The following is a 24,617-nucleotide window of genomic DNA, read 5'->3' as shown; positions in this document are numbered from 1 at the left end:
ACATCTGATGTAGGAGGGGGCTCCGCTGGGGAATCTGATGTAAGGGGGGGCACCGCTGGGGAATCTGATGTAAGGGGGGCTCCGTGATGTATTTTTCATTTTTTGCTATGTCACGCCTACAAATGCATGGACCGCCCCTAATTATAATAAGACTCCGCCTACAGCAAAAAAAGTGTACCTATACATTTTTTTACAATGTTGCCAATTATGCACTTAGCCCTCCTCCCCACCTGTACACACCCGGGGCCTCCCTCGTACGCACTCGCCCCCCCCCCCACACCTGTACTGAAGGATGTGATTCGTGATGGTTGTGGGAAAAAAAAACATGTCTTAAATGAGGAAAAACATATCTTAATCTATAGGCCCGAAGCCCATAGCTCCCAACTGTCCCTGATTTCGAAGGACTGTCCCTGATTTGGAGCAATATCCCTCTGTCCCTCATTTGTCCCTCATTTTGGCCTGATCTATATAGTTGTATATAAAATGCACAAAAATCAAAAAAATGTTTCCCAGTGCTAAACATTTCATCTGATTTCTAAACTGCTGCATTTGTAAATTCCAAACGCCAATATAAAGGAATAGTAGTGGTAAAAAAAAAAACCCTTGTGGGTTTAACCAATCTTGTCATTTGTATGATTCTCCTTTAAGGGGGCGTGGCAGGGGGTGTGTCCTATGCCTGCATACTTTTGCTGATAGGTGTCCCTCGTTCCCAACTCAAAAAGTTGGGAGGTGTGCGAAGCAGTGGCGTCACTAGGGTTGGTGTCACCCGGTGCGGTAAAACATGGTGTCACCCCCCTCCACCAACAATAGTCGCCCCTTAGTACAGACCCCCTTCCTTCAGTAGACCACCCTTCACTAAGTATAGACTCCCCTCCATCAGTACAGCCCTCCCTTCAACCAAATATAATTCTCTCTCAGCAAGAGGGATTTCAGGCGGAAAAAAAAAATGCAAAATGGAACCAGGGCTTCTGTCACCCTCGGGATGGTGTCACCCCTGTAGTGGGTGGCACCCGGATTGCACCCCCCACCCCCCCCCCCCCCCTAGCAACGCCACTGGTGCGAAGCCTACTTTGTCTGATAAATTAGTAAATTCAGCTCTTCACACAGATAACAACAAAAGTTTTTATTCAAGGATCAACATTGAAAATACAAGGAGACGTATCAGATATATATTGTAGTTCCCAGGACACCATGGTGAGAGGAAGGGAACTATAGAGGGGGGGGGGGTGATGATGATTACCAGACAGAGTTGGATACAGAAGGATTCCCCTGGGATATCATCCACTGTGTCACCTCAAATACAATTTAGTGATCCCCGAGTTTTTCACCCTTTTTCTTATTCAGCTTGTAAGACAGCAGCTTTGGTTTATCATTTGTACCAGGCAGAGGTTCAAACACATTAAGGTGGACAAAAGAGCCATGTCCAACGTCAACCTGAAAAAATTAGAAAAAAGTTCAGATTAAAAAAATGACACCAATAATATTGTATTTTTTTGCTGATATTTTAAAAATAATATTGTTAAAGCGGAGTTCCACCCATTTAAAAGTCAGCAGCTACAAAAAGTGTAGCTGCTGACTTTTAATAATTAGACAATTCATCTGTCCTATGGTCCAGCGATGTGGGCGCACAAAGCACCGCTTCCCTCCCTCTCCTCTCCGCGGTGCTGGCATTATAACTGTGGGGTGCCCGACTGTGGCTTTAATGCCAGGACGCGCACTGCGCATGCGCAAGCCACATGCTGTGAATGGCCGGGCAATATTTTGGGACCTGTGACCTGTAGGGAGGGAGGGAGGGGGGAGAGGTGATCTTCCTTCCAGCGCCGGGGCACCAGGGAAGGAAGCGGGAGCTGGATGCCTGTCAAAACAGGGTACTCGACCCCCCCCCCCACAAAAAAAAAGGCATGGGGTCACCATCACATAAAGTGGAAGTTCCATTTTTGGTGGAACAGTCTTTCCTGACTGGCACACACTTCCTCAGTCCTTCTTGACTGGTACACTTCCTCAGTCCTTCTTGACTGGTACACTTCCCCAGTCTTTCCTGACTGGCACACACTTCCCCAATCCTTCCTAACTGGCACATACTTCCCCAGTCCTTCCTGACTGGCACACACTTCCCCAGTCCTTCCTGACTGGCACACACTTCCCCAGTCCTTCCTGACTGGCACACTTCCCCAGCCCTTCCTGACTGGCACACTTCCCCAGCCCTTCTTGACTGGCACACTTCCTCAGTCCTTCTTGACTGGTACACTTCCCCAGTCTTTCCTGACTGGCACACACTTCCCCAGTCCTTCCTGACTGGCACATACTTCCCCAGTCCTTCCTGACTGGCACATACTTCCCCAGTCCTTCCTGACTGGCACACACTTCCCCAGTCCTTCCTGACTGGCACACACTTCCCCAGTCCTTCCTGACTGGCACACTTCCCCAGCCCTTCCTGACTGGCACACTTCCCCAGCCCTTCTTGACTGGCACACTTCCTCAGTCCTTCTTGATTGGTACACTTCCCCAGTCTTTCCTGACTGGCACACACTTCCCCAGTCCTTCCTAACTGGCACATACTTCCCCAGTCTTTCCTGACTGGCACAAACTTCCCCAGTCCTTCCTGACTGGCACATACTTCCCCAGTCCTTCCTGACTGGCACACACTTCCCCAGTCCTTCCTGACTGGCACACACTTCCCCAGTCCTTCCTGACTGGCACACTTCCCCAGCCCTTCCTGACTGGCACACTTCCCCAGCCCTTCTTGACTGGCACACTTCCTCAGTCCTTCTTGACTGGTACACTTCCCCAGTCTTTCCTGACTGGCACATACTTCCCCAGTCCTTCCTGACTGGCACATACTTCCCCAGTCCTTCCTGACTGGCACACTTCCCCAGCCCTTCCTGACTGGCACACTTCCCCAGCCCTTCCTGACTGGCACACTTCCCCAGCCCTTCTTGACTAGCACATTTACCCAGCCCTTCCTGGCTGGCACACTTCCCCAGTTGTCCCTGGCTGGCAATCATCCCCAGTCATCCCTGACTGGCACTCTTCCCCAGTCATCCCTGGCTGGCACACTTCCCCAGCCCTTCCTGACTGGCACACACTTCCCTTTCCCCAGTCCTTCCTGAATGGCACACACTTCCCGTGTGTGCCGGGGCGCCAGGGGAGGAAGCGGGAGCTGGATGCCTGTCAAAACAGGGTACCCGACCCCCCCCACAAAAAAAAGGCATGGGGTCACCATCACATAAAGTGGAAGTTCCATTTTTTGGTGGAACTCCGCTTTAAGATTTATATCAGGAATAACACTTGTGAGATACTCTGGTGGCTACATTGGATTGCAAGCTCCTGTGGGTCAAGGACTGACACAAAGACCATTCTGATGCCCTGTACACACGGCTGGACTTTCCGACGACAAAATCCGTTGGATTTTTTCCTACGGATTTTGGCCCAAACTTGTGTTGCATACACACGGTCACACAAAGTGCAGAGTAAAATATTTTGTTTCGTAATTTCGTTTTCGTCCGAAAACTTAATTTATTTAGTTACTCCCGAAATTCGTTTTTATTTATTTATTTATTTCGTTTTTCGTTCAAAAATTGCATTGCATTTTACAAAAATTGCATTCGTCCGAAAATCCACATGAATTACGATCGAATCTGTCTTTGAAGGCTTATGGTGTCTGTCAAATGTATAAAGAAGATTCGATGGAGCTAGTATATAGCATACTTTAGAACAGATTAAAGACTAATTTGCAAGTTACTGTCCTAAAAAGTGTTTGGGGACCCGGGTCCTGCCCCAGGGGACATGTATCAATGCAAAAAAAAGTTTTAAAAACCGCCGTTTTTTCGGGAGCAGTGATTTTAATAATGATTAAAGTGAAACAATAAAAGTGTAATATTCCTTTAAATTTCGTAGGGGGGGGGGGGGGTGTCTATAGTATGCCTGTGAAGGGGCTCATGTTTCTGGTGCTTAGAACTGTCCCTGCACAAAGTGTCATTTATGCAGGAAAAGAAGTCCTTTAAAATCACTCGCAGCTATTATGAATTGTCGGCTCCGTAATACAGAGAACACTCATTGAAAGTCATTGATAAAAAAATAAATAAATAAATAAATAAAAAAAAGTGTGGGGGTCCCCCAAATTCAATTACCAGGCCCTTCAGGTCTGGTATGGATATTAAGGGGAACCCTGCCTCAAATTTAAGAAAAAATTTGAAGTAGGGTTCTTCAGGTCTGGTATGGATATTAAGGGGAACCCCGCGTCAAATGTAAAAAAAAATTGACGTGGGGGTCCCCCTAAAAATCCATACCAGACCCTTTATCCGAGCACGCAACCTGGCAGGCCGCAGGAAAAGAGGGGGGGGACGAAAGAGCGCCCCCCCTCCCTCCTGAACCGTACCAGGCCACATGCCCTCAACATTGGGAGGATGCTTTGGGGGTCTGTGACCCCTCAAAGCACCTTGTCCCCATGTTGATGAGGACAAGGGCCTCATCCTCACAACCCTGGCCGGTGGTTGTGAGGGTCTGCGGGCGGGGGGCTTATCAGAATCTGGAAGCCCCCTTTAACAAGGGGACCCCCAGATCCCGCCCCCCCCCCCGTTTGAAATGGTAAGGGGGTACAAAAGTACCCCTACCATTTCACAAAGAAAGTGTAAAAAATAGTTAAATAAGACAAACACACTTTTGAAAAATTCCTTTATTAAAAATTAAAAAAAGATTCCAGCGGTGGTAATCCACTCTTGCTATCCAGCGACGGACGGTCATCTCTCCAGCGATGGCTCATCTCATCCAGCGCAGCGTATCCATCCTTCTTCTGTCTCCGCGGTGGAGACACTGCAAGGATTCCGGCGGCCTGACGTTTCTTATATACGGAGGGCGGGGCCACCCGTCACCTGACCCCGCCCCCCTCTGACGCAAGGGGAAACCCGGGGTTCCCCGTGACGTATGGGTGACCCCCGCCCCCTCTGATGTAACGGAAACCTGCCTGTGTTACATCAGAGGGGTGCGGGGTCACCCATACGTCACAGGGAACCCCGAGTTTCCCCTTGCGTCAAAAGGGGGCGGGGTCAGGTGATGGATGGCCCCGCCCTCCGTATATAAGAAACGTCAGGCCGCCGGAATCCTTGCAGTGTCTCCTCCGCGGAGACAGAAGAAGGATGGATTCGCTGCGCTGGATGAGATGAGCCATCGCTGGAGAGATGACCGTCCGTCGCTGGATAGCAAGAGTGGATTACCGCCGCTGGAATCTTTATTTTATTTTTTTTATTTTTAATAAAGGAATTTTTCAAAAGTGTGTTTGTTTTATTTAACAATTTTTTACACTTTCTTTGTGAAATGGTAGGGGTACTTTTGTACCCCCTTACCATTTCAAACAGGGGGGGCCGGGATCTAGGGGTCCCCTTGTTAAAGGGGGCTTCCAGATTCTGATAAGCCCCCCGCCCGCAGACCTCCACAACCACCGGCCACGGTTGTGGGGATGAGGCCCTTGTCCTCATCAACATGGGGACAAGGTGCTTTGAGGGGTCACAGACCCCCAAAGCATCCTCCCAATGTTGAGGGCATGTAGCCTGGTACGGTTCAGGAGGGAGGGGGGGCGCTCTCTCGTCCCCCCCTCTTTTCCTGCGGCCTGCCAGGTTGCGTGCTCGGATTAAGGGTATGGTATGGATTTTTAAGGGGGACCCCCACGTCAATTTTTTTTTACATTTGATGCGGGGTTCCCCTTAATATCCATACCAGACCTGAAGGGTCTGGTTATGGATATTTAGGGGAAACCCCACGTCAAATTTTTTCTTAAATTTGAGGCAGGGTTCCCCTTAATATCCATACCAGACCTGAAGGGCCTGGTAATTGAATTTGGGGGACCCCCATGCTTTTTTATTTATTTATTTATTTATTTTTTTATCAATGACTTTCAATGAGTGTTCTCTGTATTACGGGAGCCGACAATTCATAATAGCTGCGAGTGATTTTAAAGGACTTTTTTTCCTGCATAAATGACACTTTGTACAGGGACAGTTCTAAGCACCAGAAACATGAGCCCCTTCACAGGCATACTATAGACAACCCCCCCCCCCCCCCCTACGAAATTTAAAGGAATATTACACTTTTATTGTTTCACTTTAATCATTATTAAAATCACTGCTCCTGAAAAAACGGACGTTTTTAAACTTTTTTTTGCATTGATACATGTCCCCTGGGGCAGGACCCGGGTCCCCAAACACTTTTTAGGACAGTAACTTGCAGAATCTTTTCTCTCTGTCAAATCTTTTTTCTCTGTCGAATATTTTCTCTATATAATCTTGGACTAATAGAGGTAAGGTTAGGCACATTCAACCACAGGTTCTATAGACAGATTGTTATTGTCAGAGTCACGTCGAATCTCCTATTCTATATTGAACTGTTGTAACAATGAAAACGAAAATAAAGCATTTATTTATGTCGGATCTTTCGTTTTTCGGATTTTGTGCTTTCGTTATCGTTTGTCAAAACGAAAACGAAAATAGCTGAAATTCGGACGAAAACGAATGCACATGTCTACTAATTACAGCACTGTGGGATATGTCAGAGCTATATAAATGAATGGTGTGTAACTGTGTGGGTCAAATTAGAGTGTAAGCTCCTCTGATTCAGCGGCTGTAGGAGAAAATAGAAGAGATAGAAAGAGAAAGCACAACTAAGTGTGGCAAACCACATTGAAAACACAATATATAAACATGGCACCACAACACTCAGGAGCTGCTGAGTCAGGATCCCCCACTGCTACACAGCCAGGCACACAGCATTTCCCTCCTGCATTCCAACACCAACAATAGTTGATAACTTGGATGGGGTAAGGAATTATGGGATTCCCAAATTAAGATATGTACTGAACTATGACAAAAGGGTACAACTTCCTCTTATTCACACAAAATCCTCTGCTTCCCTCCTCCTGCACAAACTTGGGGATGATGCCTGTTTAGGAGAAACGCGTCGGGAAGGGCTCGTTGATGCGCCTGGGTTGCCAGATTTTATTTCCATGCTTGTATTTGCCTGTAATATGTGAGTACCCATTTACGCTTTTAATGTTAATAAAAGTTTTAAACAATATTTCACTATGAGGCTGTATTTTCTTCTTTTTGGCCTATAACATACGTGGAAGAATCTCTGTCCTCAGTCACCCCAAAAGGTGGATAGCCATTTCATCTCTTTTTGGGTCATCTCTCTGTCTACTCTGGTACCCCTGAGAAGTTACAAGTTTTGTCAGCTGTTTTTTCGTGTGGATTTACATCAATAAACTCGTGTGACTCACTAGGTATATACCTAACTGGGTCCATTGCATCTGGTAAGCCTCCTCTCAAGTGGTGGTGGATTTCTGCAAAGTATTCACTGAAGTCACTATAACTTCTCAAGATATTGCACTTTGTCACCATATTGTTTCACTTATGGACTCCTAACACGTTCACCTTGGTGGATATACGTATATCAATTTTTTTTTGTATATTTGGACATAGTGTTGTCTAAAACATAGAATCATTAATAGTGTTAATTTATGCAGAGTTTTTTTCACTATTAAAGTTGATTATATTATTTACACTGGTAAAAGATTATATAGATATTGTCATAATCTAAGCGCTGCACCTTTTTTATTATTTCACCAAAATGTGGCGTGAACAGAATTTCCTGCCTTCCTGTAGACATTGAGCCCAGTTCCACTGCTGCAGAAGATACCAGCCCACCTGGCTGCTTGCTTACCCAATCCTCCTGACTGGTGCCACACTTCCCCAGTCCTTCCTGACTGGCACACTTCCCCAGTCCTTCCTGACTGGCACACTTCCCCAGTCCTTCCTGACTGGCACACTTCCCCTGTCTTACCTGACTGGCACACTTCCCTAGTCCTTCCTGACTGGCACACTTCCCCAGTCCTTCCTGACTGGCACACACTTCCCCAGTCCTTCCTGACTGGCACACTTCCCCAGTCCTTCCTGGCTGGCACACACTTCCCCAGTCCTTCCTGACTGGCACACTTCCCCAGTCCTCCCTGGCTGGCACACTTCCCCAGTCCTCCCTGGCTGGCACACTTCCCCAGTCCTCCCTGGCTGGCACTCTTCCCCAGCCCTTCTTGTCTGGCGCACTTCCACAGCCCTTCCTGACTGCTACACTTCCCCAGCCATTCCTGACTGGCACACACTTCCCCATTCCTTCCTGACTGGCACACACTTCCACACACTTCCCCAGTCTTTCCTGACTGGCACACACTTCCCCAGTCTTTCCTGACTGGCACACACTTCCCCAGTCTTTCCTGACTGGCACACACTTCCCCAGTCTTTCCTGACTGGCACACACTTCCCCAGTCTTTCCTGACTGGCACACCCTTCCCCAGTCTTTCCTGACTGGCACACACTTCCCCAGTCCTTCCTGACTGGCACACTTCCCCAGTCCTCCCTGGCTAGCACTCTTCCGCAGCCCTTCCTGACTGGCCCACACTTCCCCAGCCCTTCCTGACTGGCACATTTCTCCAGCCCTTCCTGACTGGCCCACACTTCCCCAGCCCTTCATGACTGGCACATTTCTCCAGCCCTTCCTGACTGGCACACTTCCCCAGTCCTCCCTGGCTGGCACACTTCCCCAGCCCTTCCTGACTGGCACACTTCCCCAGTCCTCCCTGACTGGCACACTTCCCCAGCCCTTCCACAGATGGTGTGTTGAGGGTGATGTGCAGTGTTAGTTTTCCGCCACAAACAGTATTTTGCTTTAAGGGCAAAAAGTTAAATTTTATTCTCGTCTGACCAGATCACCTTCTTCCGCATGTTTGCTGTGTCCCCCACATGGCTTCTCACAAACTGCGAACAGGACTTCTTATGGATTTCTTTCACCAATGTCTTTCTTCTTGTCACTCTTCCATAAAGGGCAGATTTGTGTAGAGCACGACTAAGGGTCCTTTCACATGGGGCGGATCAGTGCTGATCTGCTCCGTGGATATGCGCTTGCTCAGCAGGGATCGCCGGAGTGATCTCCGCTGAGCAGGAAGATGACAGGTCTGTCTCTGCACACTGCGCAGGGACGGACCTGTCACATTGCCGCTCTCCCCTATGGGAGATCGGCTGACGACGGACCACAGTGTCCGTCGTCACCCAATCTGATCCAATGACGGATGGAAAAATAGCTTTTTCCTCCGTCACACTTTTTCGAAACGGAGCGGGTCAGATGTCAGCGGACGTGTCACCGCTGACATCCGACGCTCCATAGAGCTCTATGGAGCATCCGTTCAGGTCCGCCTGAAAAACTGACAGGTGGACCTGAACGGATCGGTAGTGTGAAAGGGGCCTAATAGTTGTCCTGTGGACAGATTCTCCCCCCTGAGCTGTGGATCTCTGCAGCTCCTCCAGAGTTACCATGGACCTCTTGGCTCTTCTCTGATGAATGCTCTCCTTGCCCGGCCGGTCAGTTTAGGTGGACGGCCATGTCTTAGTAGGTTTGCAGTTGTGCCGTACTCTTTCCATTTTCGGATGATGGATTGAACAGAGCTCCGTGAGATGTTCAAAGCTTGGGATAGTTTTTTTTTATACCCTAACCCTGCTTTATACTTCTCCACACCTTTATCCCTGACCTGTCTGATATGTTCCTTGGCCTTCGTGATGCTGTTTGTTCACTAAGGTACTCTAGCAAATCCCTGAGGACTTCAGAGAACAGCTGTATTTATACTGAGAATAAATTACACACAGATGGGCTCTATTTACTAATTAGGTGACTTCTGAAGGCAATTGGTTCCACTAGATTTTAGTTACGGGTATCAGAGTAAAGGGGGCTGAATACAAATGCCCCTCCCCCACACGTTTCATATACTTATTTGCATAGCTCCCAACTGTCTGATTTCAACGGACTGTCCCTGATTTGGAGCAATGTCCTTCTGTCCCTCTTTCATCTTTCATTTGTCCCTTATTTCGGTCTGATCCATATAGCTGTATATAAAATTCCCTTTTTATCTTACAAAAAGTATTTCCCAGAGCTAAACCTTCCATCCAATATCTAAATTGCTGCATTTGTACATTTTAAAAGCCAATATAAAGGAATAATAGTGGTAAAAAAAAGCCCACGTGGATTTAATTAACCTTTTTTTTTGGTCAATTCTCCTTTAAGGGGGTGTGACAAGGGGCGTGTCCTATGCCTACATACGTTTGTTAGTAGGGGTCCCTCATTCCAACCTCAAAATGTTTGGAGGTGTGTATTTGTAAAAAAAAAATATATAATTTTCCTTCCACTTCACAATTATGTGCCACTCTGTGTTGGTCTATCACAGTGATGGTGAACCTTGGCACCCCAGATGTTTTGGAACTACATTTCCCATGATGCTCAACTACACTGTAGAGTGCAAGAGCATCATGGGAAAGTTAGTTCCAAAACATCTGGGGTGCCAAGGTTCGCCATCACCGGTCTATCACATAAAATCCCAATAAAATACATTTACGTTTTTGGTTTCCACATTTTGTCATGTTACACATTTCAAGGGGTATTAATACTTTTTCAAGGCGCTGTATGTGAAATGTGGAGGATGGCAGTGTCAGATGGGAGGTGAGGGGCAAGGTGGAGTGGGAGGGAGGCCTTTGTGACCAGGAGAAAGAGGTGCCATGCTTGGGACAGCATGGGGTGGGGTGGGGGTGTCATTAAGCTGCTGTGACCCAGGAGGTGTTAATTTGATGGGAAATGTTGTAACTTAAGAGAGTGGGGTAGATAGCAAAGGGTGCTGTGAGGAGTGGGAAAGGGAGGTGTGAGTGGTGGTGGCAAGCAGGCGCTGTGAAAGAGGGGGGTTGAGGAGCAGGAGACAGCAGCATATAATTAGGGGGGTAAGGAGTGGGAACAGCAGTGTGGTAGGAGGGATGAGGAGTGGGGCACAACAATGCTGGACAGAGGAGTGAGGAGTGGGGAACCACAGCTTTGGATGGGTGGTCAGGAGCGGGGAGCACAGTGTACGATCGGTGGGTTAGGAGCATCAGACCACAGTGTTGGATGGAGGGGAGTAGGGCTCCACTGCCTGGTATGGAGAATAATGAACAGAGGACCAGAGTGTTGGGTTGAGGTTTGAGGAGCAAGGGATTGTAATTTAGAGTGAGGGTAAGGAGTGGGGGACAGTAGCATTGGATGGAGGGATGAGTAGCAGGGGACTGCAGTATGGGATTGGGGAATTGGGAACAGGGGAACCGCAGCATTGGATAGACATGTGCAATTCACTTAGTTCCAAATTAGCTTTTTAAAGAATTTTGCCAAATTTGTTAATTCCGAATTTCTGAATTTTTCCATTTCTGAAATTTCCGAATTGTTTGAATTTCAAAATTTGCAAAATTACGAATTTATCCAAAATTACTAATTTTCGAATTTCCAATTTTCGGTTTTCCGGAAAATTCGAAAAAAAGAGAGATAATCTGTTTAATTCTAAATAATAACTAACTATTAAATTATAGGTATTGGAATTCCCTTTCAAATTTGTCTGTTAGTGAACGTAATGAGTATGAATTTATCTGAAGTTACGAATTATCTGAAATAACGAATGCCGCATCTAACCAAATGGAACGTAACGATCTAATAATAATAAAACCTTTTAATTATTAATAATTATTTATTAATTATTTATTATTAATTTGTTCTGTTCCATTTGTTTAGATGCGGCATTCGTAACTTCGGATAAATTCGTACTCGTTAATTTAATAGTTAGTTATTAATTAAACTGAATTTCTTTCTATTTTTTGAAGATCTTCACATTTTTGGACTTTCAAATCTTTGAATTCCCGAATTCCGAAAATCCGAACATTCGGAAATTTGGAGTTCCGAAAATTCGTAAATCCGAAATTCGGAAATTTGGAAATGCGAAAAATCGAAAATGTGAAAATTCCCGAAATTTCCGAATTCCAAATTTTTAAAATTTCCGATTTTCCGAATTTCCGAAAAAAGCAAAAAAACGAAAATGAACAAATTTTTGGGTCAGTGCACATGTCTAGCATTGGATAGTGAGGTGTTAAGGACAACAACTTTGTATGCCAGGATGAGGAGCAGAGGACAGAAGCTTCAGATAAGGAGACAGTGAGGTGGAGGACCACAACTTGGAATAGGAGGTGTAGGGGCCAGCAGCATTAGACGGACAGTTGAGGACAAGAGGGAAAACGAAGAAGAATGTCATAATTTCTGATAATTATTTTAAGGAACAGTTTTATAGCCATAGATGATTAAGTAAGAGGACACATAAAAGTGAACCTACATGATTGTTGGTGTGAACTTGTTGGATTGAGATCACCTTTGAGGGATGACCTAAAGGTTCCCTATGAAAGTGAGTGATTATCTGCAACAATTAGTTGTTGAATATGTTGTATTACATTGATCATTTGTGATTGGAATGCAATATCTTGTATTTTTCCTTTTTTCATAGATGACTTAATTCTTTGTCTCAAGCCACATCCTAACATATTAGATGTCCTGAAGAAGCGGAATTTCAGCAAAAGGGGTAGACCAGGGTTTTAGTTAAAATCAGGGCCGTCTTTAATATTGATTGGACCTTGGGCAAACATTTTCTTGGGCCCCCACCACACCCCTCCCTGCAATTTCGCTCTCCATCTGCTCTGAGACATACAATAAATAGCAGCTAGACTCAAAATCAGTTTACTGAATCAGACTAGGCAGCGATTGTGATTTGTTGCCAAAGGTTACCGCTCACTGACTGGCTGCTAGAGGTTACAGCACACATTATGACTCACTGATTCTTTGCTAGAGGTTACAGCACAGGACTTCTGCTTGTTGATTGGTTGCTAAAGATTACTGTACATCAATACTGCTCACTGACTGGATGCTAAAGGTTACCGGACATCCTTACCACTCACCAATTGGTTGCTAAAGGTTACTGTGCAATATTGCTGCTCACTGATTGGTTGCTAGAGGTTGCTGCATATCCTTACTGCTCAATGTTTGTCTGCATGAGGTTAGTACCCATCATTACTGCTCACTGGTTGGTTGGAAAAGGTTATAGCCCATTATCTCCTCGCTGCCTGCACACCATGGACTGGGAAGGTGGGGGGACCCTATCAATAGACAAAAAACTCCTAGGGATCCTAGGACTCCTGGGATCAGTGGCAATGCTGTGGGGGGGGGGGGGGGGGGGGTTGATGGGAATTAATTAGTAGGCAGTACACTGTGGAAAATTCTAAATCATGTAGAGAAAAGCTGGAAATCTTTGGTAAGTACAGTATATACTGTAGTGGGGGATTCTACACTGACCACTATGTAATGGGGGATTTTACGCCACCCACCATTATAAAGAGGGATTTCCACACCGACATTTACACCAACCACCAGTGTAAGGAGGAATATACAATGACCACCAATGCTATGGCCGCCGACTGTATTACACGCCTGCGTGCCCGCAAGCTAACCCCCTTGCGAAAGAGTTTCCTAGAGGGGGGTTAGCCCTTGCGTGGAGGAGCCAAGACAGCTGTTGAGGGACCCCAGAAGACGAGGATCGGTGCCACAGTGGAGGTGAGTATGCTATGTTTTTTTATTTAAAAAACATTTTTTTAAACCTTTACAACCCCTTTAAAGAAGGGTTAGGTTATAGAAAAAAAAATTCCCAAGCTGAAAATTATTTTTGGTTTGGATAAAATTTGGGTTGCTAACCCCAGGAAAGTATCACAGATAATATTCAGAGTAACCTCCAAAACTTTGCGTTGAAGTCTTCAGAGAAAACCAACATTACCTCAATCCAGTATTTCATGCCGGCAACAGTCTGGGTAATGACATGGTCTGCTTTAAATTTACTGGGGTGTGTCCCGGACTGTGTCACAAACTGATCTTTAACCTGAAAGCAAAAAACAAACTGCATTAACTTCAGGAGGAAAACCATTTGTTCAGGAGAATCTGAAGAGTCAGAGAATGCTGTAGACCAAGGATGCCCAACTAGTGGCCCGCGGAGCCCTCTGATGTGGCCCGCGACCTCCTGCTCTGTGATGGAATGGAATAGAATAGAATACTGTTATTAAAGGTCAGTTTATTACTAAAATCAGTGTATATATGGGCATATCTTTTCTGCGGTGGTTACTGGGCTGCTTTAAAACTGATCCGCAGGTGCAGAGCAGTTTACCTGCGGGTTACCTACACTGAGCCATAGACTTCTGTTATTACCTGCGAGTTTGGTGAGATTTCTGAAAGTGCACCAAACCTGCAGAATATAATAGAAGTCTATTGCAAAGTGCTGGAAAGCCAAAAGGTACACTGCGTTGCACTCACGGTGTGGGTAAACCACTGCACATCAGTGTGAAAGCAGCCTTGGGCCCCTTTCACACGGTCAGTCCGACAGTCCAACTAATTGGACTCTCCATTCACCTCTAAGTAGTGGCAGACATAAACTGACTTGTGTCCTACCTCCAATAAGATCCGCTAAAAAGTATAGTGGGCTGTGTCAGTGTCCGCTCTGCATATGCAGAGCAGACACAGACATGCCATCCACCCGCTCCACTCATTGTGGCCCGCGACCGGTTATCAAGTCGCTTAAGTGGCCCTCGCTCTTCAAAAGGTTGGGCGCCTCTGCTGTAGACACAGAATCCTTTATGTACTGTGGTCAATCATAAATTATATAGTACCTTCAAATAAAATATATTGTGAATGGGTATTTTTGAGGGGGATTCCTAACTGTCTATATACAGTTATGCTCATATGTTTACATTTATGATTTCTTGGTCATTTTTCAGAGAATATGAATGATAACAGCAGATGATCAAAGCTCGCCACAGCGCCTAGAGGCGATTCAGTTCGCATTGTGCGCTATACAAGTATTTCATTCATTCATTCATTCATAACATAAAAACATTTCTTTCACTCATAATTAGTGTTTCGCTGAAGCCATTTATTATCAATCAACTGTGTTTACTCTTTTTAAATCCATAATGACAACAGAAACTACCCAAATGACCCTGATCAAAAGTTGACATACCCCGGTTCTTAATACCGTGTATTGCCCCCTTTAACATCAATGACAGCTTGAAGTCTTTTGTGGTATTTGTGGATGAGGCTCTTTATCTTCTGAGATGGTAAAGCTGCCCATTCCTCTTGGCAAAATAGTCTCCAGTTCCCGTAAATTCTTGGGCTGTTTTGTATGAACGGCATGTCTGAGATCTCCCCAGAGGGGCTCAATGATATTGAGGTCAGGTGACTGAGATGGCCCCTCCAGAACCTTCACTTTATTCTGCTGTAGCCAATGACAGGTCGACTTGGCCTTGTGTTTTGGATCATTGTCATGTTGGATTGTCCAAGTACGTCTCATCTGCAGCTTCTTGGCTGATGAATGCAAATGTCCCTCCAGTATATTTTGATAACATACTTCATTCATCTTGCCATCCATTTTGACCAAATTTCCTGTGTCTTTGTAGCTCACACATCCCCAAAACATCAGCGACCCACCTCCGTGTTTCACAGTAGGAATGGTGGACCTTTCATCATAGGCCTTGTTGACTCCTCTCCAAATGTAGTGTTTATGGTTGTGGCCAAAAAGCTAAATTTTGGTCTCATCACTCTAAATGACTTTGTTCCAGAAGGTCTGAGTCTTGTCTCTGTGCTGTTTGGCGTATTGTAAGCGGGATACTTTGTGGAATTTTCGTAGTAATGTCTTTCTTCTGGCGACTCGACCATGCAGCCCGTCTTTCTTCAAATGCCTCCTTATTGTGCATCTTGAAAACAGCCACACCACATGTTTTCAGAGAGTCCTGTATTTCACCGGAAGTTATTTGTGGGGTTTTCTTTGCATCCCAAACAATTTTCCTGCCAGTTGTGGCTGAAATTTTACCTGACCGTGGTTTGGTTTTAACAGAACCCCTCATTTTCCACTTCTTGATTAGAGTTTGAACACCGCTGATTGGCATTCTCAATTCCTTAAATATCTTTTTATATCCCTTTTCTTTTTTATACAGTTCAACTTCCTTTTCCTGCAGATTCTTTGACAATTCTTTTGCTTTCTCCATGACTCAGAATCCAGAAACGTCAGTGCAGCACTGGATGAAAGATGCAAGGGTCTGTTAGGAGAAACTCATTGACCTTTTATACACACACACTAATTACAAGAAAACAGATCACAGGTGAGGATGGTTACCTTTAATAGCCATTCAAACCCCTTTGGCCCCTTTCACACGGGGCGGATCATTAATGATCCGCCCTGTGATGATCCGCTCGCTCAGTGGGGATCGCTCCGTTGTCCCCGCTGAGCCGGCAGCGGACAGGGCGGTCTCTGCACACTGTGCAGGGACCGCCCTGTCAGCTCTCCGCTCTCCTCTATGGGGGATCGGACAAGCACAGACCGTCTGTCCGTGCTCATCCAATCCGCTCTGCAGACGGATAGAAAAATAGGGTTTTCCTCCGTCTGCGATTTTCCTTCCTTCCTCCCTCTCCGTCTTGCGGAGGTGGACAATAGCGGGTGTCTGCGGATGTTCATCCGCAGACACCCGCTATCCCATAGGGATGCATGTATGTCCGTATTTCATCCGCAAACGGATGGATGAAATACGGACATACCGTCCGCATGTGTGAAAGGGGCCTTAGTGTCAACTTGTGTGCATGTTATCAGGCCAAAATCAGCAGGGTATGTAAACTTTTGATCAGGGTCATTTGGGTAGTTTCTGTTGTGATTATAATATAAAAAGAGTAAAAACAGTTGATTGATAATAAATGGCTTCAGCCAAACACTAACCATGAGGGGAAGAAATGTTTTTATGTTATCATTCATATTCTCTGAAAAATAGCCAAGAAATCATAAATTCGGCCAGGGTATGTAAACTTATGAGCACAACTGTATTGCTGCAGCTGGGGAGTTTGCCATTTAGCAATAAGGGTGCAGCATGTATGCATCAGCAGACATAATTGAATCAGGATTAACATTGCTGGAAACTGTGATTGATGTGGAATAATTTCTGAGGACAATAGTAACATCAATTAAACAGGTAAGTATGTGTGTTTTATTTAAAGGAATAGTTAATTTGGTGTGTGTGTGTATTTACATTTAACTCCTTATGTGAATGGATAAGGGCTACTAATATTACCCCTGTACTCATTCCCCTGGAAGGGGCCTTCCAGATTCCGCCATAAGTCCCCCATATTACCCCCACCTCTTTTGTTTGTGTGTGGGGGGGGGGGAAATCGGAGATCAGGAAGAGCTAAAATCCTCTCATAACACATATGCTCCCAGCACAATCCCCCCCCCCCCAACAAAAAAACAATCCCCCCTTACTAGCACAAATCCTCTATCCCTCAAGTTTCCTCTCCAAGCACAAATCCTCTCCCCCACTCTAAATCCCCCTTCCAGCACAAATTCCCCTCCCTTATTCCCCCATCCTAACAAACCACCCTCCCCCCCTCTTATGCCGCGTACACACGATCGGAAATTCGAACCAGCAAAAGTCTGCTGTGAGCTTTTGGTCAGAAAGTATGACCATAAGTATGCTCCATCGAGAATCCGTCAAGTCTCCTCATAATCCCCTCGGTTACTTAACCGAAAATTTTCCCCTGTCCACAGTTAGCTCCCATTAGGGGTGGATGGATATGCAAGAGACTTGATGCAACTCTGCAGATTTACGTTCTTTATACCTTGGATCCCAACTGGTTTCTGACATTACCTATAATCGGGGTTCTCCTACACATAAATCTTGCACCTATAAATTTGAATACCCCCGTTGTGAGTACAACACAGCAGAATAGGAAGTAAGCCCTAGGGAATATTTCCTACCCTTCTTAACGTTTAGATTGATGTTCTATTCTACAGCTACAACCTAAGGCTCGACTAGTGATAAACTCTGTATACTTTGGTTTTGCATCGGAAAAGCAATTGAACTTTGGGTTTATAAGACCATCTGTTTCTGTTGCTGTATCTTATTCCACTGTATGTACATTTTGTTTGTTGTACTACAAAACTTCAATAAACTTTTTGAAACAAAAAAAAAAGTATGCTCCATCGGACTTTTGCTGGCCAAATTCCCGCCAGCAAAAGATTGGGAGCAGGTTCTCAATTTTTCGGTCGGAAAAAGTTTTGATCGGAAATTCCGATCGTCTGTATCAATTCCGACGGGCAAAATTCCTACGCATGCTCGGAAACAATTCAACGCATGCTCAGAAGCATTGAACTTAATTTTCTCGGCTCGCCGTAGTGTTGTACGTCACCGCGTTCTTGACGGTCGAAAGTTCAGTGAACTTTTGTGTGACCCGTGTGTATGCAAGCCAAGCTTGAGCGGAATTCCGTCGGAAAAAACATCCGAGATTTTTCAGACGGAAAATCCGCTCGTGTGTACACGGCATTATTTATTCTCCTAGCACAAATATTGCACAATCATCCCTTTCCCCAATTTGCCCTCCTAGAACGATTCTTATCCTCTGCCGCTCCCCCCCCCTTCCCTCCCAAATTCCTCCCCAACACGAATCCCCCCCCCAATCTCCTGGTGGTACCCCCGAACCTCACATAATACCAAAGTGCCCAGGGCAGCCACCCCTCCTGCCCACCCCTTGTTCTGGCGATGAGTGAAATGCAAATGTCTCTCTACTGGCCAATCTACACATTTGTGTATTTCATAAAGTCTCGGAAATATGTAACAGCAAACTTTCAGGGATGTGGAAGTTATATTCAAGATGAGACATTATGCAAAACACAAAGTTCAGGGTCATGTCAAATACATTGTGGTTCCCCATTTACATTTTAGGGATCCAGGGGTCTCAACAGTGGCGGACTGATAACTCATAGGGCTCCCGGGCAATAGGAGATTATGGGGCCCTCGGCAATAGGGGATTATGGGGCCCCAGGCAATAGGATATTACGGGGAGCCCTGGGCAATAGATTATGGGGCCACACAGTATACGCACACACACATACAGTATACACACACAGACACACAGTATACACACACACACACATACAGTATACACACACAGACACACAGTATACACACACAGAATACACAAAGGTACTGGAGAGGAGGGGCAGCTATAATCTTGGGATTTTTAAAAATACACAGATTTTTACATACTGTCCCTGGTTTTATTGAGGCTGGCAACCCTGATGGGGCCCCGCAGTGCCCGAGTACCCATATGGTCAGTCCGCCCCTGGGTCTCAAGAAGCTTTTCTAAATAAAAGGGACCTTTGTGTGCAATATACATCGGCAGTCATTGCTAATTGTATTGCATCTTCCATTGTAAATGTTAGGTGATCTATGGGATCAATTCAAAATCTCTAGTCAATAAAAAATACATTATAGTTCCCCGTACGATTGTTACCCCGACCGTTTACCTTTTCAGCAACAGCTTTATCTTTAGCAGTAGCCGGCCTCACTGTACTCCATCCCCCAGGTACACTCATTTTTGTACGGTGTTCAACAGATTAAGTACAGCAGACAAAACACGGGCTTATATACAGTATATGTGAGGGCTATACCATTCCACAGAGAGGACAGGGGTGTCTAGCAATGGGAACACTCTGCAAATTACATGCAATTTACAAGAGAAAACTTATTTTCTTATCCCCCCCCCCAATCGGTGGAATGGTACAAGCAGCCTGCAGATTGCTGGAGGGGATTTTGAGGGGCGGCACTCAGTTCTGTGCACTAAGCAAGTTGAAACCAGTCCCACAAGATTCAGGAATTTGATTATTTTTCATAGATATTTGACATAATTCCACTATAGGTGTGTCTAAATAATTATATATTTCCACACAATGTGAACCTGAACATTTATATTGTTATACATGATTTTTATAGCGCCAACCAGTGGTGTACCAATGGGGGGGCGGTCTGCCCCGGGTGCCCACCAACACCTCCCCCCCCCCCCCCCCGTGAGTGAAACGGTGACAGCGGTGCACAGGGCTCAAGCAGCTGCGCTGTGACAGGGTGCCCAGGTGTGGACCATACCTGGGTGATTGACACCCAGGGCCGGTCGCCGGATTTACTCTGACACAGCAGGGGAGAGAGACAGAGAACAGCGCTGAATAGAGGACGGCAACTGCTGGACTTGAACTTTTCAAGTTAACCAGCAGGTGATTGGTTGCTAGGTGGCCCTAGCAACCAATCATTAGCTTGTGAATATGAAAAATGAACTCCAGCAGTTCTCGCCCTCTGTTCAGTGCTTCTGTGTCTCCAGCTCTGCATGCATGCCCCAGTAAGGTAGGAAGGGGCAATGTGTAATATGCAGGGGTCCAGAGCTGGGGTGGAGTAATGTGTAATGTGCAAAGGTCCAGCGCTGGGGAGGCGCAATGTGTAATGCGCAGGGGTCCAGAGCTGGGGGGGGGGTGCGATTTGTAATGTGCAGGGGTCAAGAGCTGGGGGGGCAATGTGTAATGTGGAGGGATCCAGAGCTGGGGGGGCAATGTGTAATGTGCAGGGGTCCAAAGCTGGGGGGTGCAATGTGTAATGTACAGGGGTCCAGAGCCAAGGGGGGATGTGTAATGTGCAGGGGTCCAGAGCTGGGGGGCGCAATGTGTAATGCGCAGGGGTCCAGAGCTGGGGGGGGTGCGATTTGTAATGTGCAGGGGTCCAGAGCTGAGGGGGGCTCAATGTGTAATGTGCAGGGGTCCAGAGCTGGGGAGCACAATGTGTAATGTGCAGGGGTCCAGAGCTGAGGGGGGCTCAATGTGTAATGTGCAGGGGTCCAGAGCTGGGGGGCAATGTGTAATGTGCAGGGGTCCAGAGCTGGGGGGCGCAATGTGTAATGTGCAGGGGTCCAGAGCTGGGGGGAACAATGTGTAATGTGCAGGGGTCCAGAGCTGGGGGGCACAATGTGTAATGTGCAGGGGTCCAGAGCTGGGGGGGCAATGTGTAATGTGCAATGTGCAGGGGTCCAGACCTGGGGGGGTAATGTGTAATGTCCAGGGGTCCAGAGCTGGGGGGGGGGGTAATGTGTAATGTGCAGGGGTCCAGAGCTGGGGGGTGGCAATGTGTAATGTGCAGGGGTCCAGAGTTGGGGGGACAATGTGTAATGTGCAGGAGTCCAGAGCTGGGGGGCACAATGTGTAATGTGCAGGGGTCCGGAGCTTAGCGGGGAGTGTAATGTAAAGAGGTCCAGAGGTGCAGGGGCAATGTGTAATGTAAATAATGTAAAGGGGCCCAGTTGTGGAGAAGGGTACACAGTAGTGACAAAGAGATATTGGGGGTGCAGAGGTATGCAGGGGGCACAGTGGGGTGTTTTTACATTTTAAAGTTGGGGGGGTGCCTGATATAGGATCCGCCCCAGGTGCCAAATGCTCTAGGTGTGCCCCTGGTGCCAACAGATTACAAATAAAAGCAAGACAGTACAGTTATAATATAAATTAATACAAGAGAGTTCAGAGGGTCTGTGCCTGTGAAAGCTTACAACCTAAAATGTAGGGCCAAATCATACAAATATGCACCAAATTGTTTGCTTGTTGTACTTTTTTTTTTTTTATTCTTTATTTAATTTTATAATAACCATCATACAAAAAGAGAAAAATATACAACATAAAAATCGTTATCTCTTTCACTTTCATTATCTTTCATACCCACCCGATCCCACCCTACCTCCTCTCCTCCCATACACCAAAAACCTCTATTAATGGGGGCTGCATTTCCTCCCCTGGTCCTATCATCCCCGGACTTCTTTCCTATTGCTCCCGAACCCTCTCTTCTTTCTGGTTCATTTGGTTATCTCTACCATATATCTCCATGAGTTTTTAAATTGGTCCCACTTTGCCCATTTTTCTTTTTGATCATTTCGAGCCGTCTGGTCACCCTTCCTTTCCTCCTCCTTCTCCAATCTTTGAATCCTTTCCACTCCGAAGATCCAGTCGCAGGTTTTAGGGCTTTCAACTTCCTGCCATTTTTTTTGGTATCTGGCCCTTTGCTACATTAAGCAATATTGGAATAATCGAGGATTTATATAGCCCCACCGGCCTATCGGTCCCATAGAAAAGACACGTCCAAGGGTCCATTGAGATTGTTTCATTAGTAATGAACTTTATAAGATCTAATATCTCCAACCAGTACTTTTTAACAGTGGGACAGTCCCACCAAATATGGAACACAGTACCTTTATTTTTACACCCTCTCCAACACTCAGAAGACCTATCCTGTTGGAAATGGCTTAATCTATCAGGCGTAAAGTACCATCTTGCCAGACATTTGTAATTTGTTTCTGCCGTCTTTGCGTCTACAGCAGAGCCATGGGTCAATTTCCAAATCTTCCCTAATCTTTGTGACGTGCAATTGGTCCCTATTTCCCTTTCCCATAATTTAACATATGGTGGAACCTCCCTTTCCTCTCCCTCACAGAGGATTTTATACAAGCATGAAATATTATTTCTAGCATGCCCCTTCAAGATCCACTTCTCTAATGGGGTATACTCTTCTTCAGATCTAATTGGGGTTGGTAGTTTCTCTACAAACCCTTTCAGCTGGAAGTATCTCCATATGTCAATTTTCATCATCTCAGTGTTAAGTTGAAGTTCTTGTAAAGTGCATATTTTACCCTTTTTGACTATATCTTTCACTTGTAAACTATCTATTTTAATCCAATTTCCCCCCACTTCCGGATTCCCAGGCTCAAAATAATTATTTTCCTTCAAATAAATCAAAACTTTGCTTGTTGTACTTAAAGGGGTTGTAAAGGGGTTGTAAAGGTAAATGTTTTTTCACCTTAATGCATTCTATGCATTAAGGTGAAAAAACATCTGACACTGCCTGCTCCCCCAGCCCCCCCGTTTTACTTACCTCACCCCTCGAAAATCCCACGCTCGCCCCCGTCGCCCTTTCCACCGTTCAGCCTGACCGCTGATTGGCTGGAGTGGATGGATGGAAAGCAGCGCAGCCATTGGCTCACGCTGCTGTCAATCACATCCACTGACGCGGAGCGCCGGGGGGGCGGGGCCGTGTGATACAGCGAGCGGCTTTAGCCGCTCGCTGTATCACGGGAGCGCACCCGCAGGTGCTTCTCACCATGCAAGGGAGCTCGCATGAACGTGAGAAGCACCTGCGGGAGGAAGCAGAGACAGCCCCCGAGGGACCCTAGAAGAGCAGGTTCAGGGCCACTCTGTGCAAAACGAGCTGCACAGTGGAGGTAAGTATAACATGTTTGTTATTTAACCACTTCCCGCCCGCCCTATGGCCGAATGACGGCCTTAGAGCAGGCGGGTTCCTTCGCCTGGCCGTCCCTGGACGGCCTCGTGTTTACTTCCGCAATGCGCGCCGCCGGGGGCGCGCATTGTGGAAGTTTTGTATTCGCCGTGTCTCCCGGAGACAGGCAAATACAGATCGCCGTGAATGGCCAATCAAAGCGGCCGTTCACAGCGCGATCGCAGCTGCCAATGGGAGATGATCTCATATGTAAACATATGAGATCATCTCCCATTGCCGTGTCTTTCCCTCCTCACACAGAGACAGCGTGTGAGGAGGGAGAGCGATCTGTAAGTGATAAATTGTTACACTGTCAGCCCCAGTGCCATCTGTCAGCCCCAGTGCCATCTGTCAGCCCCAGTGCCAGTGCCATCTGTCAGCCCAGTGCCATCTGTCAGCCCAGTGCCAGTGCCGCCAGTGCCACCTGCCAGCGCCAGCACCAGTGCCTGCCGTCAGCCCCAGTGCCATCAGCCCCAGTGCCGCCAGCGCCAGTGCCACCTGCGCCAGTGCCACCTGCGCCAGTGCCACCTGCCAGCACCAGTGCCATCCGTCAGCCCCAGTGCCATCCGTCAGCCCCAGTGCCATCCGTCAGCCCCAGTGCCGCCAGTGCCGTCAGCCCCAGTGCCGCCAGTGCCACCTGCCAGCGCCAGTGCCACCTGCCAGCCCCAGTGCCATCCGTCAGCCCCAGTGCCGTCAGCCCCAGTGCCGTCAGCCCCAGTGCCGTCAGTGCCGCCAGTGCCAGTGCCACCTGCCAGTGCCACCTGCCAGCGCCATCCATCAGCCCCAGTGCCGCCAGTGCCAGTGCCGCCAGTGCCACCTGCCAGTGCCACCTGCCACCACCAGTGCCGCCAGTGCCAGTGCCGCCAGTGCCACTTGCCAGTGCCACCTGCCACCTGCCAGTGCCACCTGCCAGCACCAGTGCCACCTGCCAGCGCCAGTGCCGTCAGCCCCAGTGCCGCCAGTGCCACGTGCCAGTGCCACCTGCCAGCGCCACCTGCCACCTGCCAGTGCCACCTGCCAGTGCCACCTGCCAGCGCCAGTGCCACCTGCCAGCGCCAGTGCCATCTGTCAGCCCCAGTGCCGTCAGCCCCAGTGCCGCCAGTGCCACCTGCCAGTTCCACCTGCCAGCGCCAGTGCCACCTGCCAGCGCCAGTGCCACCTGCCAGTGCCAGTGCCACCTGCCAGTGCCAGTGCCATCTGTCAGCCCCATTTGCCAGAGCAATTAGCCAGAGCAAATAGCCAGCACCATCTGCCAGTGCCATCTGCCAGTGCCAGCCCCAGTGCCATCTGCCAGCGACATCTGCCAGCCCCATCTGTCAGCCCCATCTGGGCTGCCAGCCCCATCTGCCAGCCCCATCTGCCAGCCCCATCTGCCAGCCCCATCTGTCAGCCCCATCTGCCTTCAGTGCCATCTGCCTCCAGTGCCATCTGTCAGTGCCACGTGTCATCAGTGCCACGTGTTGTCAGTGCCACGTGGGGTCACTTTGTGGGCATTTCCATTGTCCTGGTGCTCCAGGGCCTTCAAAACTGTAATAGGTG

General features: G+C 47.3%; 1 protein-coding gene across 1 annotated transcript; it reads right to left on the bottom strand.

The window, feature by feature from the left end:
- Nucleotides 1-1,108: 1,108 nt before the first annotated feature.
- Nucleotides 1,109-19,395, bottom strand: LOC143981661 (cystatin-A-like). Its single transcript, XM_077479659.1, has 3 exons — nt 19,250-19,395; nt 13,691-13,792; nt 1,109-1,434 (listed from the first exon to the last, which is right to left on the bottom strand). Exons 1-3 carry the CDS (start codon nt 19,316-19,318, stop codon nt 1,306-1,308), a joined length of 300 nt encoding a protein of 99 aa, XP_077335785.1. The 5' UTR covers nt 19,319-19,395; the 3' UTR covers nt 1,109-1,305.
- Between the last annotated feature and the right edge of the window lie 5,222 nt (nt 19,396-24,617).

The sequence above is a fragment of the Lithobates pipiens genome, unplaced genomic scaffold (genome assembly GCF_037356315.1).
Source record: "Lithobates pipiens isolate NorthernLeopardFrog02 unplaced genomic scaffold, aLitPip1_a1.2 Scaffold_16, whole genome shotgun sequence".
Classification (NCBI taxonomy): domain Eukaryota; kingdom Metazoa; phylum Chordata; class Amphibia; order Anura; family Ranidae; genus Lithobates; species Lithobates pipiens.
Note: the sequence above shows the minus strand (reverse complement) of the source record. Positions and strands in the feature narration are given on the sequence as shown.

Coding starts and splice junctions, on each gene's coding strand:
- LOC143981661 (XM_077479659.1), bottom strand. CDS start 19,318: ATGAGTGTACCTGGGGGATGGAGTACAGTGAGGCCGGCTACTGCTAAA. Junction 13,793..19,249: donor ATAAAGCTGTTGCTGAAAAG/GTAAACGGTCGG, acceptor TTTTGCTTTCAG/GTTAAAGATCAGTTTGTGAC. Junction 1,435..13,690: donor GCATGAAATACTGGATTGAG/GTAATGTTGGTT, acceptor TAATTTTTTCAG/GTTGACGTTGGACATGGCTC.